At 41.6% G+C, this 14,295-nt stretch overlaps 1 protein-coding gene across 1 annotated transcript in view; it reads left to right on the forward strand.

The window, feature by feature from the left end:
• The window catches only part of cped1 (cadherin-like and PC-esterase domain containing 1), a 69,613-nt gene that overhangs the window by 14,055 nt on the left and 41,263 nt on the right, over positions 1-14,295 (forward strand). Inside the window, exons 3-8 of the mRNA XM_078282066.1 lie at positions 1,683-1,777; positions 2,802-2,886; positions 6,747-6,831; positions 7,274-7,421; positions 10,394-10,524; positions 11,076-11,148. Of these exons, the coding sequence (XP_078138192.1) occupies positions 1,683-1,777; positions 2,802-2,886; positions 6,747-6,831; positions 7,274-7,421; positions 10,394-10,524; positions 11,076-11,148 (617 nt within the window). The remainder of the gene's footprint in view (positions 1-1,682; positions 1,778-2,801; positions 2,887-6,746; positions 6,832-7,273; positions 7,422-10,393; positions 10,525-11,075; positions 11,149-14,295) is intronic.

The following is a 14,295-nucleotide window of genomic DNA, read 5'->3' on the forward strand; positions in this document are numbered from 1 at the left end:
TTGAGTTTCACAAAGATATAGACAGAGCAGCACATCAGCAGCACATCAGCATCAACACAAAAAATAGTACAATAAAATAGACAAACAAATGAAAATAAAAATAACAATGAAGAGAAATATTTCAATATTCATACAAATCTATTTTAATTAGGCATTCATTTAGTCGGTGTCATGTCTCATATAAATGTTCCATTTTTTCCAGTTCTTTTTAAATGTATACTCTTTGACTCTCAGAAGGTATGTCAACTTTTCCATAACAAAAATGTCTTGGACAATTTCCAGCCACTGTTCCTGTTTTGGAGTGTTTACATTAAGCCAATTTCTGGTAACGGCTTTCTTACTTGCTGCAAGTAAAACTTTAGTCAAGTAGAGATCTTCTCTCATCACAGTATCTTCAATGTTCCCAAGATACATCACAGGGCAGGTATTTGGAATATCATATCCCAAGAATTTTTTAACAACCACATTGACATTTTCCCAATATAGCCTTATCTTTGTACAATTCCAGAAAATATACGAGTGGTCAGCCTCCATGCTCCCACACAGCCTCCAACATTGTTGTAGGCCTAAGTAATCTTAAATGATATACGGCCAAGTCTGGCAATTTTTTGTCGGAGACTGGTAAAATTTACATGAAATGTGATATGTGATACAAAAGTAAGCTAGTGTTTTGAACTAGCTTGGACTACTTTTCATGTGGACAGGGTTTCCACGAGACTTGGAGCGTGACTTGTTTTGTTTCCATAGGAAGTGAAGGTGGCAGCAATGGGAGAATGTGTACAGCTAAAAATCATTCGCACCTGAAATAGTTCCAAAAATATACTGTGGCTATTGAGTATATAAAATGTATGAATCTACAAACCATTTACTAAAAAAAACACATTTTATTACTAAAAGGTCAGTCTTCTTACTTAAGATAATGCTAGTGGCCTAGTATCACTCAGCGTAGTGTATGTAAAGTGTTAACATGGAGCCTACTATCAGTCAACATAGTGTATGCTAAAGTGTTAGGAGTCTACTGTCCTCATCAGGATCAGGGGCTTTCTTTTCTTCTTCTCTTCCCCTCTCTTCTCTTTCTCTTCTTCTGTCACTATTTGTTTCCCACAGCCAGACCCAGGTGAACCTCTCCATCTGTGCTGTCTGTCTGTCAGAGATGCCGTTAGAGGCACTTCCTCCTATTCTCTCCACTTGAAAACACAAGGGCCGAACCAGCCGGGGCCTCCGCCAAAAAACACCAGCACATTTCCTCCAACGCTGCACAATCACTACCAGATGTTCCCCTCCACTTCCCTCCACGCTCTCTCACTCTTTCTCTCTGTTCTTTCTGTTTTTCTTTTTCTCCCTCAGTCTCTCTCTCACCATATTAGGTAAAACTTCATTTATTTGGGCAAGGTGCTTACTACTTTTTTTTTTTATTTCCGTTCCACAGCTATCTCTCTCTCTCTCTAACCATTCTTTCTCTCCAGCTTTTTCTCTCTTTCTCCGTTCATCATCCATTCTATTTCTTCATGCTGCCATTCTTTTTCACTTCAACCCACAGTGTGCAATGGTGTTCATTACATTTTCCGTGGCTAGTAATTATTCCCCACTCCAGGGTCAAATTCAAAGCAAGACCACACACGCATAGCAGTACAGAAATTAGCAACTCTCTCTCTCTCTCTTTTTCTCTCTCTCTCTCTCAGGTGCCAGTGAATGGAGCATGCTGGTGTGTCTCAGTGGTTCAGAGAAGAGTTGCCTAAGAAGAGTCTCCTTCTCTCGTCTGCAGCCACATCAGAGGGTGAGACCAGCTTCTCTTTGATTAGGAATGAGCTAGCCCATGAGGGACTGACAGTGACCTGCGCTGGGAACGCGGTCCCATACGCTGGGATGCTGCTCCTACATAGTTCTGTATTGGCTTATAGTGTGTTTGTGATGTTGTCTCCCTTTCTCCGGCCCTGTAGCTCCATCCTCTGGCTCCCCTAGTTGTTTTCTCATGTGGAAGCAGTCGTGAAACAAGATCTGCCAGAGGTTCTGTGGGCCGTTCTGTAACCGAAGCCCAGTCCTCTGTAACTGTAGCCCAGCCTCAGTTACACAGCGGCCTCTGAGAAGCTTTTCCCAAATAAGAACACCCGTCAGCTGAAACAGGAGACGCATAAACAGTTAGATCTTCGGTAAACAAACTAACACAGCTGTATTCCCAACTATCCCAAACACAGAGGTTTTTTTTCCTTCCTTGAGCACCGTCCAGTAACTCCAACATGGGCTGCACAGGCAGAAGCGCTGGAGATTACTACTGTCAATTACTACTGTCAATTACTTCGATAGCGTAGCTAATGACATTAGCTAATGTCACTAGCTAACTAAAGAAGAAAAAAGCCATCCTTTTCAATCGCAGCACTTTTTGTCTTCAAGCCTGATGCCGTTTATTTTATCGTGATATCCTCTGTTCGTGAAAACTGGGCAGAAACATCCACTACCAACTTTTCCTCCATTTTCTTTGTTTACAATGGACCTAACAGCAGAATCCCACCCTTTGCAAGCTCCTTTATAAAGGCTAGCAGTGCTCATATTTTGGATGCACTTTTAGTCTAAACTAGTCTTACATGGTTTAATGCTCTAGAAGGACAAGAATAATTTCATTTTCATTTCAATTAAATAAGTAAATAGAAACTGAAATTGGATGACAACCTTCTCAGGTTTCAATTTTAATTTTAGAAAAGAAAATGTTCCTCCTGGGTTGATTGAAGTGAAAGCAAACTAATCAAAACTGATTGATGATTGTGGTACCATTGCTTCGGTCACAAATCTTCCTTTGTCCTCAGGTCAATATGGTGCCTTGGCTGGTGGAGGCCTTCTCTGATGCTGGCGGTGGCCTCTGCCAGTTCTACAAAGACAGACGCCTTTCAGGTGAGTCTACAGCTTTAATATGGAAGGACAACGTATCTTTCATCCTTTACACCAGTGGTCTTCAGAGATGAGGCCTGGACACAAGAAGATCTGAAGAAACTGGTGGTTTATGAGCAATTTATGATTGAAGGAATTTTGAAGGAAGCTTCTGACTATGTAGTGGTGCCATAGCTTTCCCTAGTCACCCCACTGTAAGATGGATGAATAAATTATTGTGGGCTAGTAGTTTAGTTGTCTAAAAACAAGTTTGTATTCTTTCAAAATGTATTTGCATTCAGAGAAAAAAAATGAACAAATGACTCCTCTGAAAAAAGGTTTTTAATTGCTTTGCATAACTCTCTGCATGTATTGCATTGGTGAAACAAGAATAGCCAATTCATAGCCATTAGTATTAATTGTACCAGGATGTGTATACTCTCTCCACGTGTATGGCTTTTAGCCATTTACCTCATTTGAAAGGCCTCCTCTCTCCTAGTGCACATAGATTAAAGACCAAAAGAAAAGAAACCACTGAAGACTAATTACATGAAATGATTATTTCAGAGAAGCACACAATATCAACATAGCACTCACTGGCTCCACTCCTATATGTAAGGAGAAATATAATTATTATTTTCTGTTAGGCATTGGGGCAACTTATCATAATTATCCCATAAAAATGCCAACAAGGCTTTACATAGATAATGATATATCTCCTATGTTCTCCTACATCAGCCATGTCCTTACTTTGCCCTCCTCTGTTCTCCATACAGACTCGCATTGTCCTTCTTGCCTCTATGACAATATTGTCTTTCCTCTGCTTAGGTCCAGCATAAATGTTGACAGAAGCAGCAAAGTCCCAGTGTTGTGAGCCATAGTTAAAAACAGGGGGTGCACTTTCTTTGAAATTACCCTCCTGCGCCCATCCTTTCCTTTGCAACCCCCCTCACTGCCCCTTGCTAAAACTCTGCTCAGTGTCAGTCATAGTCAGACATAATGATAGCCAGCCATCACTGCCCCATGTTGGTGCTGTTTGGTGCTGACTGCTCTGGATCTTGAGAGGGATAGTTCTGTTTTCCAGTTTGGCCAACATTCAGGCGGCTTTGATCTCAGGAAATTCAATAATAGTTCAATAATGTTGTTTTCCTCTTGTGTGTGCTGGAGTTTAGTTGCTAACAAAAATGAGGAAGGCTGGTGTACTTTTTTCTTCATACTGTGGGTCCAATTATGTGTCTGGAAGTCTCTCTCTCTCTCTCTCTCTCTCTCTCTCTCTCTCTCTCTCTCTCTGGGAATTTCATTAACAGCAGTCTGCCATTGGAGGACAATGCCCTCTCACTCCCTATTGATATGTAGCTCAGAAGTACAGCATGTCAACCAGGCATCATCACATCTTATGCAACACATTTTATATTAGCCTACATTTGTTTAGCTGACACTTTTTTCCAGAGCAACTTACAATGAATGTAACATTAGAATAAACCTACATTTCTAGATCCCCAAAATTACAAGCAACCAATGGGAAGGAGTGCAATGGTCAAAGCCTCCATGCCCCTACAATATTCATGTATCCATAGAATGGTAATTTCAGACATTTCCTTGACAATTCCCTGGAAAACATACAGACATACAAACATGCAGACTAAGCTTGAGGTGGTGGTTACACATGCACTAGAGATGTTAGCAAGGCAAGCAGAGACATACAGCTCAACCTGAGTGTCACAGGACGAGTTGCCTGTCATCAGCATAGCATTGATAAAAGTTGTGGGATGTGACGACACGGCCAAGCAATCTAGTATAGAGAGAACAGAGGGAGCATAGGACTGAGTTTCTCTCCATACCTGATTAGTGCAGACTGACAGGTAGGAGGCAAACCATGGGAGTGCAGAGCCAGAGATCCCCGAGTCAGCAAGGGTGTCAATGAGCATCTGGTGGTTGACAGTGCTGAAGGCAGCAGTTAGGCCTGAGGATGCCTCTAGCAGAGTGGAGTGCTTCAGTCTCAGTAGAATGAAGCCAGACTAGTTGGGGTCTAACAGGCTAACAGCCAGGTAGACAGAACATTTAAGAGTTTTGGAGAGAACAGAAGGAGCAATACCAATCTGTAGTTTTTGATTTATGGGTCTTCTAGGTTTCATCAATTTTCTTGAGAGGAGTGACTTGAAGACAGATGGTAGCTATGCAGTCAGATGTCAAGGAGTTTGATGATGGAGAATGTCTGAATTTTATGCAGCAGAGAGGGCAGCGGGTGTCGGGGTGATCCGTGTCAGTGTGAGAGCAAGGAAGTGCAGAGACAGCAGGCTCATTCTCAATCTGCATTGTTATCTAATGGCCAAAGAACAAAAACAAGAGAATGCTGAGGACGAATAATGATTCTGTAAGTTTACTTGCCAACCACAAAATATTGAGGATGCATCAGATGGTGACTTGGCCGACGAGAACGAATGAGAAGCCCCAAGATGCAGTTGGATGGGGTTGGATGCAATGCAATGACAAGGTGGATAGCTAGGACAGAAATGAAGCATATTGTGGAGGTAGAAGTGCTAGGAAGAGAACAGTACAATATAAAGAAGAGATACAAAGACAATGCTTTGCTATGTAGAGGCCTGTGGCCAAGATATACAACTACTAATGAGTATAATCACTAACAGCTGTGAGTCGGCTAATTAGCTGGCTGTGTAGCAGGGGAGGGTCCTGTGCTGAAGAGCCTGAGTGAGAAGTGAGCTTTAAACTCACACTGAAATGAAAAATGATTTTTTTGCCTTTTTAGCTGGAAAACGGAAAATCTTTAGGGGTGACTTCATGCAGTAGCAGGAGGCATACGTAAAAATTCCTACCATTAAAACCATCACAGATTTTTGAACAATCCCGCCCCTCTGCCCTTCCCATCAAATATAACCGCCTTTCTCTCCCTAACTGATATCCCATTGGTTTACACTGTTGAATGATTCCGCCCTGCATTATGTCCACCCCCTAATATCCTGTTTCAATAGGAAATACATCACATAATTCATTCATTAAGCAGTAAATAGACAGTTAACCATAGGTGAATATCAAATACGAGAATGTCAAGTCAATACTTGTGTCCTCCTGGAGAACATTCTTCAACAAGAGAACTTCTCAAGAACCAGCTCTGCACTATTGACTGTTGACCAAATGAATTTTGGGGCTTCCCATTCATTCTGGTTGGGTCTTGGAAAGTAAACTTCATCCATCTGCTTTATCCGTCCTCCATCCTCGCGTTCTTTTGTTTTTTAATCGTACTTCGGCCATTAGATATTACGTAAAACACGTCATGGAGGACACAAGAACGCACAAGAACTCATATTGAGAAGGACTATAGAAACTGACCACAAGAGGTTAAGAGTCTATCTATGCACAAGGCCCCTGGTCTAGTTTAATATGCCCACAAGACGCACACAAGCACATACACAGGCACACACACATACTGTATGTATACATTCCATTCCCTCCATAAAAGGACCATTAAGATCACATCAAATGGACCTACAATTGCCTGTCTGGCAGATGTGGATATAAGCTTTGTGTGTGTGTGTGTGTGTGTGTGTGTGTGTGTGTGTGCGCATGTGTGCATGTGTGCATGTGTGTGTGTGTGTGTTAGAGTTAAATATAAAAAGTTAGGGTTAGACGCCATGTGTCTTTGTACCAGACCTGGATCAAATAGCATTTGCAAATTCTTGTTCTGGTTTATTTTAGCTTACATAGGTGCCAGATGGGTGGAGTTTGTTGCTTACCTGACACTATCTGAATTATCTACATAGATGAGGTAAACCCACTATCTGGTGCTCCAAGCAGGTTAAAACACATGCTGTTGTTGTGGTTTATATATGCCTTCAAGTATGTCTATCACTGTATCACCCTCTCAGGATTTGCATTACCTATGAAGCCATATGCCTGTGGATCAACCAATGAGAAGCTCAGAGTTCTTCAAGATTCAGCAGAACACGACAGGTCAGTCAATTTGATCCCAAAATATCGATATAGATAGGGAAAGTGGCAACTAGCACTCCTGCTGGTTGCATTCATTACTGCAAATACCCTCATCCAGTCATTTTTAAATACATATAATAGTCATTCACCAACAGATAAGGTTATAAACTATGACTTATAATGATGTTAATTCCAATAAAACATTGCAAAGTTCAATTTCGTCTTTAGCTTGTAATCACTATAAAAGTGTATATACATGGAAATGGAATACTTTTCATAGAGAAATCAAGCCTTTTTTTTTTTTTACTGTACTTCGAACGCAACCGCTAGAGAGCAACATGATGACTTTCCTTCCTCATGGTCCCAGCAGACTCTGTTCTTTCTCATCGGGACAGATCTAATGATTTCCCAATACATTCTGTGTTTGCTGTGTTTCATTCTTATCCAACGGGATTCCTGACAGACATTCAACGAACCCATCCGTACCTCCTGGTCTTGTTGCCATGGTGAACGTCTATGTATTGGTCACCTCGGCAAGCCCGTTGACGGCCTTCCTGCATGACAGCAGCATGATCAGGAGCGGTGAGGAGCTTAATGGACAGACCACTCAGGTAGCGTCCCTGTGACTCATGTTCAATGTCTTTTGTATCCCATGTCCATTGACGTCATCAATGTTCTATATTACCACAGGATGCATAAGAATATTATGAGGCATTCTATAGCCTTGTCCCCAAAGGATGCTACCATGCAAAAAATTGCCTGGTGGACATTGTGTGCTTTATGGCCCTCCAACTTATGGTACTCCAACTTCTAGCAAGCCACAATCATTCTAGACTTTTTCCTGTAAAAATGGATAACGCCAATGCCAGTGCATATATTGGTGGAAGATAAGATGGGGGAATTTAGAAAAGTTGCAGCAGCAAAAGCAGTAGGATTCGACAGGGAAAAGGAAAACTACAGTATAAGTACACAAATAAAGAATTTAAAGGAGGGGTATCCTAGGATGTGGCAATTCTTAGTATTTATGGTGATTTTGGTACTTGGAGGTGTGAAGTAATCATAGTAAAAAAATGGAATCATGTTACTATGCCATTTCCCCACAGTCACCAACTATAAAACACGTCCCCTTGTACAAGCCAGTCAGATTTTGCTCCAGTGTCTATGTAGACACTGGACTGTCTGAAATCGACAAATCAGCACAGTAGCTCATTAGCATAAGCAGCTGCTTATGTAAAATGACCTATTTTCTTGTAGGTGGGAAACAAACACTGGGAAGCGAATAGCTAAAGCTATAACTAAACGATTTTTACTGAAAAAAAAACTTAACAGATGTATTTTATAGACACCAGGTAATTATATAAAATTGCTGAAAAAGCAAATGATACGTAGGGAATAAAAGCAATCAAACTGAATATAAATAATTGTGTGGCTATTTAATTCAGCTTGACTGAACCAGATTTCTAGCATTCATTCTGCTTGATGCATATAACTGTTTCTTAAAATGGCCTTGAAATGCTGACAAATACATCTATGCCATTTCAAACTTGCTCCTTTCTTTACCACATATTGTGAAGCGGTATATTGAAGGACAGGAGGCTATTATCCCTCTTTGCGTCCAACAGGGATAGCGCTGGTCTCTTTGTCTCCCTTCTGTCAGTGTTGACACGGCATGCTTTCTCCATGTGATGCTGATTAGGGCTGTGCAGCTGTGCAGAGGGGTGCTCAGCGGTGTTTGACTGCTCTGCGTTCCTTACATGTTCGTTCTAAACGAGCTAAACAGAATGACTGAGAAGAGCGGTCACAAACTGGGTCAGTAGATACACTCTGAACTCACATGGGATTTAATTTGCAGTGGGAGAGAGAGAGAGAGAGAGAGAGAGAGAGAGAGAGAGAGAGAGAGAGAGAGAGAGAGAGAGAGAGAGAGACACTAGCATAGATCAAGGTTAAAAGTCAAGATGGAGATCACTTGAAAGACAGTGAAGTATCAACAGAATGTACACACTCACACAAACAGTGTACTTGCCAAACATCACACACTTCCACCCACACTCATGTACCCAGGTATAAATGAACACAAACAGTGTTGGGGTTGGGGAGTTTCAAGAGTATAAACCAATGGGTTATCAGTTAGGGAGAGAAAGGCAGTATTAAGTGATGGGAGGGGTGGATGGGCGGAATCTCTGATAGTTTTATTGGTTGGAATTTTTAAGTACGCCTCCTGGTACACGATGAAGTCACCACTAAAGATTTTCTGTTTCCCATGAAGTAAAAGTAATTACTATGCAGTAGACAGTAGCTACAGGAAAGACAGTGTAAACAGAATGAAGAACCCCAGATCAGGGGTTGTTTGGCTTTTTTCCTCATTACAGAGAGATTCTGTTGTCATTTTGTGCCAATTCATCACTCCCATGACTTGCCTAGCTCCCATGGCTGCTGTTGTATCTAAAAATATGTGTTAAAAACCCACAAAGATCACAAAATGTAATGCATTTACCATGCTAACTTCATAGGTTCAACTTTTCTGAAAAGTTGTGTCTTAATCTACTTTTAGGGGAGGAAGAGGCGATGAGGGGCAATGGGACAAAGTGAGGTTAGAATTAGATTTTAATGAAATGTGATTTTTGTAGTTTTTTTCTATGTTTCTGAGGTATAATTTCAGATACATTGGAAGTAAATGGGAGGGTTAAATCGAAGGAAAATTGCTCCCAAAACCTCACAATATTAGCGTTACAACCATCTGAGGTTATAACTCCAAGGCAAGAATATCAAAAACACTGTCATTATGCTCCTGGCTCCATGAAGGAACAGTCTGCCATCAGTGCTTTTCTCAGCTCCCTGCCAAGTAGTTCTGCTCATCTGAACATCCTGATCCACATCCTGATCCTGCAGTTATGAGGGTGTTTTCTTCAAGACTCTTCAGGCCTTTTGAAGCCCTAATAATAGCCCTCTGTGTGTGTGTGGGGGGGTGTGTGTGTGTGTGTGTGTGTGTGTGCGTGCGTGTTCATGTGTGCGTGTGATGAGCAGCCAAACATGCCACATGCTTCAGATTTGGGGGATGTAATAGACTTACTCTCCAGTTCCTATGCAGATTATGACAAATCAAATCTGGGCTCAAATCTGAGATTAAAGATTAAATCTAGACTCGCACCTTGGGCATGGATGTCTTTTGGGAGAATGAAGAGTTTTATAAAAAAATAAAATAAAATGCGACACCTAATATGGAAAAAAAAAGATTGGCTGCCATTGCATTGTTATGGAATTACTAGCTTTCTAAATACGCTGCATAAATACCATGCAGCAAACATGAAGTAATCATTTTTTCCACAGAATGTATTTTGGAATGAAAATCTTCCGGAAAATGAAATGACATCAAGCGCTTAAATCATATGCTCACATTCTAAAATGCTTTGCATAATAGTTTAAATGCTTTTAAATGGTCCAACAATTACATTCAATCATCTCAATATTTGCATTGATTTATTGATATCTTATGTAGTGTGTGAAAAGTGTCCAAAGCAAGTTGTGGCAGCAGACAGATTATCCTATACAGTTGTGTTTGACACCTTCTCCCCCTCCTTCCCAGCTCAAGACCTTCCTGCTGCAGCAGCTGGGGTCAACAGCATCCCACGAGGCCTTGGGGCACGTGAAGGAGGTCGTAGGTCAGGTGCTGATGGCTGCGGTCTTGACCAATCAGGAGGCTGACTCTCTCCACCGGTAACGCTCCACAAATCATTATGCCAGTGATTGTGCTTTAAAGAGTAACTAAACCCCAAACCCAAATCTGCAGTGAAGCCTGACCCCTAATGGTGAAAACTAGGGTACTGAACTGGTCATCTGCTATTGGCTGGTCTTTGTGCTGGATGATGTCACCTTCTATAGAGTACAACAGGTGGTGACATCACCTGGCACCAAAGATCAGCCAATAGTAGATGGCCAGTTCAGTACCCTACTTTTCACCAGTAGATGTCAGGCTTCACCACAAATTTGGGTGGGGTTTATTTACTCTTTAAATCATTAAATTCCCACTTCTCTCTCTCTATTCCAATTCAGCTTTAGTCCTATTCTATTTTATTCAAGTCTCTTGTTGCTTATTATTCTCCCCTTTTTGTACATGTATGCACTTAAGATAACTATAAATAACTGATTAGAAGCAGATAAACTAAAGAGGACAAGGAATCAAGGGGTGTTGTCTGCTATTCACCTTGGTTTACCTTTGGTTTCCTAAGTGCCATTGATCATGAATGGTGATCTGAACTGTGGTGCAGGTGCCTGCTGTGCTACCAGCTGCTGACCTTCACTCTCCACTTCACCGGCTCTCTCATACCTGTCGTAGTCAAGGTAAGAGTTCATTCAGAACGCTTGACTCATCTATTTCTGTTACAGCCCTCCCTTGTTTGTTCTGCTGTTGTTTCTGTGGCCTCTAGGTGGTGCCACACTCTTAAAAGACACGTCCTATTAGTGCCACTAATAGGAAAAGAGAGCGCAGTAGTAAGTATCCTCTAGGATCTAGATGAAAGCGTGCACGTTCATTCTACTCCGACTATTTATTTGTTATTATTATGCTCTCCAACACTTTGGACTCCTTCTACATGCTTTGATTGCAACTTTAAAATGTTCAGGTACACTTTTTTTATTTTTCCCATAGCAATGAATGGTGGAATGTTCAGATGTGATACAGTGCTAATCTAAATCTAAAAAAAAAATATATGGTGGTCAATGCACTTCAGAGACTTTCATTGTATTTAAACTCTTGCTTTTAAAAAAAAATATATTGTTTTTATATCTTTTGATATTGTTAAAGGTGTATAGATATAAAAATAGATAGATACTCCTAGCTATTTTACACTAGAGCTTCCATTCAACTTTAGTTTTATACTACATTTTAGCCTACTTTATGCTTGTATTCAACTCCTTGGTACAACTTCTACTTTTTGTATTATGAAAATTGAATGGGAGTTAATAGGAGCGTGAATGGTGACATCTAGTGGTCAAATAGTAAACTTTTAAAAGATTACCTCTTTCTACTGAATTCAACTTTTTAACCTTACAAGTGTTACGGTGAGGTGTGGTGAGGACCCAAATGCAGACACAGACACAAGGGGCTGGAGCACAGTTCAAAAGACAGTTTATTTACTGTACTGGTAGCTGATAGCTGGAAGCTGGAGCGAGGGCCTGGGCAGGCAGTCGGAACCCTGGAGCTGAGGATTGGCATGCAGCTGGGCCAAGGCAGGACAGGCAAAGAGCAGAGGTGAGCCAGGCAGAGCGGGCTCCAAAGAGCGGGGAGCTGAACTGATCCGACGAGGGAAGCAGGCGAGGCAGGAAGGCTGGAGTCTGGCCGGCAGGCTGAACGGTAGTCGAGTCCATGGAAAAACAAAGTGTATGATCCCACGGAGAGGGGATGGCAAACTGGGGATAAATACTGTGGGCTGATAGGAAGCAGGTGAGCAGACGAGCAGACCGGTGATGAGCTGATTACAGGCAGGTGTGGAGGGAAGGAGCAGAGAAGGGAGGAAAGACCAAGGGCATCTAGTGGCTGGCAGGAGGATGGCAGGACTGGGGAGTGAAAGGGGTGGTGACCAGGACACAGGGGCAGACAGGGGCAGACCATGGCAGACACAAGGGCTAGGGCTAAGAGGGCAGACACTAGAGCTGAAAGGGGCAGATCATGGCAGACAGGGGCAGACCATGACAACAAGCTGAAGCAAGCACACTTCCAACTACTTTCAGCCGGGCTACACAGTTTCTCTAGATAATGTACTTTTGTTGTCTATTTTTTCACACACAGAGCTGAAACATAAAACTGCTCACAGTAACAGTAATAACCGTCCTTGAACTTCTTTAATTAGATTGACCCACAGATGCCGGACATGTTCTCTCGGTTCTGTCGCTTTGTATCCCGTCCCATGTTCTCTGTATATTTGAAAACAGTTCTTCGTGGATTCCCATTCTTTTACACATGACTACAGACTAGACAAGATAACGCTGTAATTAGTGGCACTTGATCCAAATTTGTTATGGCGACTCAATAGCCTGGGCATAAGCAGGAGGCAATTTGAGAGGGGATGAAAGGACATGGAATCCTCCCTCATAACATTCCTCTCATTTAGTTTAGGGGATTGAGTGTTGGTCAGGAGCCAATGAGAGCTACTAATAGTGTTTTAGTAGACAGTAGGTGAGCCACTGGACTGAACAAGAGCTGATGCTGCTGCATTAAACTGACCTGATGAGTGGAGTAGCGAAAAGACTGGTGGACTTATTTCTGCCTGCATGTCTTTTTTTTTATACTTTATTTTTATTATCTTAACAGGGTTAGAAACAGAAGTCAGAAACATGAAAAAAAATGTAGAGGGGAGTAGGTTGCCAGGAATTACATTTCCTTTTTCCCTTGTTTAAACAGACAGTTCACAAGTTGAAAACAAGGGGATTAAATTGTCATGCTCTCAATTCGCCTGCAATATACTATCCATTTGTCCCAATAAGCCTCACCTTTGTCTTTTTGTAGTCTTAGAGTAAAAGTCAAACATTCTATACTGTATATACAATCAACTATGTTCATCCACTGGCCAAGAGTAGGAGGTTCATCACTCTATGATCCAGTAATCTCTTAAAATAACCTTACAGTTACATTAATTCACCCCTTCATTTTTGCAAAATCCCCTTAAAATGAGTTAAGGGAGTTATTAATGGAGGAGACCCCATCAAAACCACCTTAAACACCCCTTAATGTTTGACTGCTTACTTTATAATTTCATGTGAATTTCAGGGAGACAGGAACTTTCCATTAATAACTCATTAATAACCCTGTAAACCATGCACAAGGACATTTAAGGGAAATTAAGGGGTTTGGTTTCGTAGTGTCGGTAAGCCAATGCCTAGTTATTGCCTTTTTCCTATAGCAGCCATAAAGATTTTCAACAAATATCTATCACTCTTACTCATTTCCATTTCTATGTTACCCAGATAGAAATAAGGACAAGTGAACTCAACATCTAAATCCAAAATGTCAGCGACAGTTCTATGAACATCAGTCCAAAAGGTTTTAATGATGGGGTAACTCCAGATGGCTGTATGTCTTATAAGAAACGTGTAACCAGAAACGTATTTCCAGTGTCCTTCCTTCCATTCACAGACTGTTCAGCGGCTATAGGCATTATGAGAAAAGGAAGGAAATCATAAGAAAACCTTGCATTACCGTCTCATGACTGCCCTTGTTAAAGCTTTTCTTGAGGCAGGAAGTGTATTGTTAGTCCCGCCCTCCTCCTCCTCAGTTGGTCAAGTCACCCCCCCCCCCAACACTTGTCACTCATCTTAATGAGCTGTCATCTAGCCTGAGGATGAGGTAACCAGCATCCATAAAGCCTCCACAGGTGCTGAAGAAGCAGAAGCTGCAATGCTGATGTTCACCATGTTTTTGAATGGGTCTTGTCTGCTGCACGCCATTGTTGTTCCTATGTCTTCCCTGCACTTAATAGTCACAACCCAGCT

This window comes from Centroberyx gerrardi, chromosome 24 (genome assembly GCF_048128805.1).
Source record: "Centroberyx gerrardi isolate f3 chromosome 24, fCenGer3.hap1.cur.20231027, whole genome shotgun sequence".
NCBI lineage: Eukaryota > Metazoa > Chordata > Actinopteri > Beryciformes > Berycidae > Centroberyx > Centroberyx gerrardi.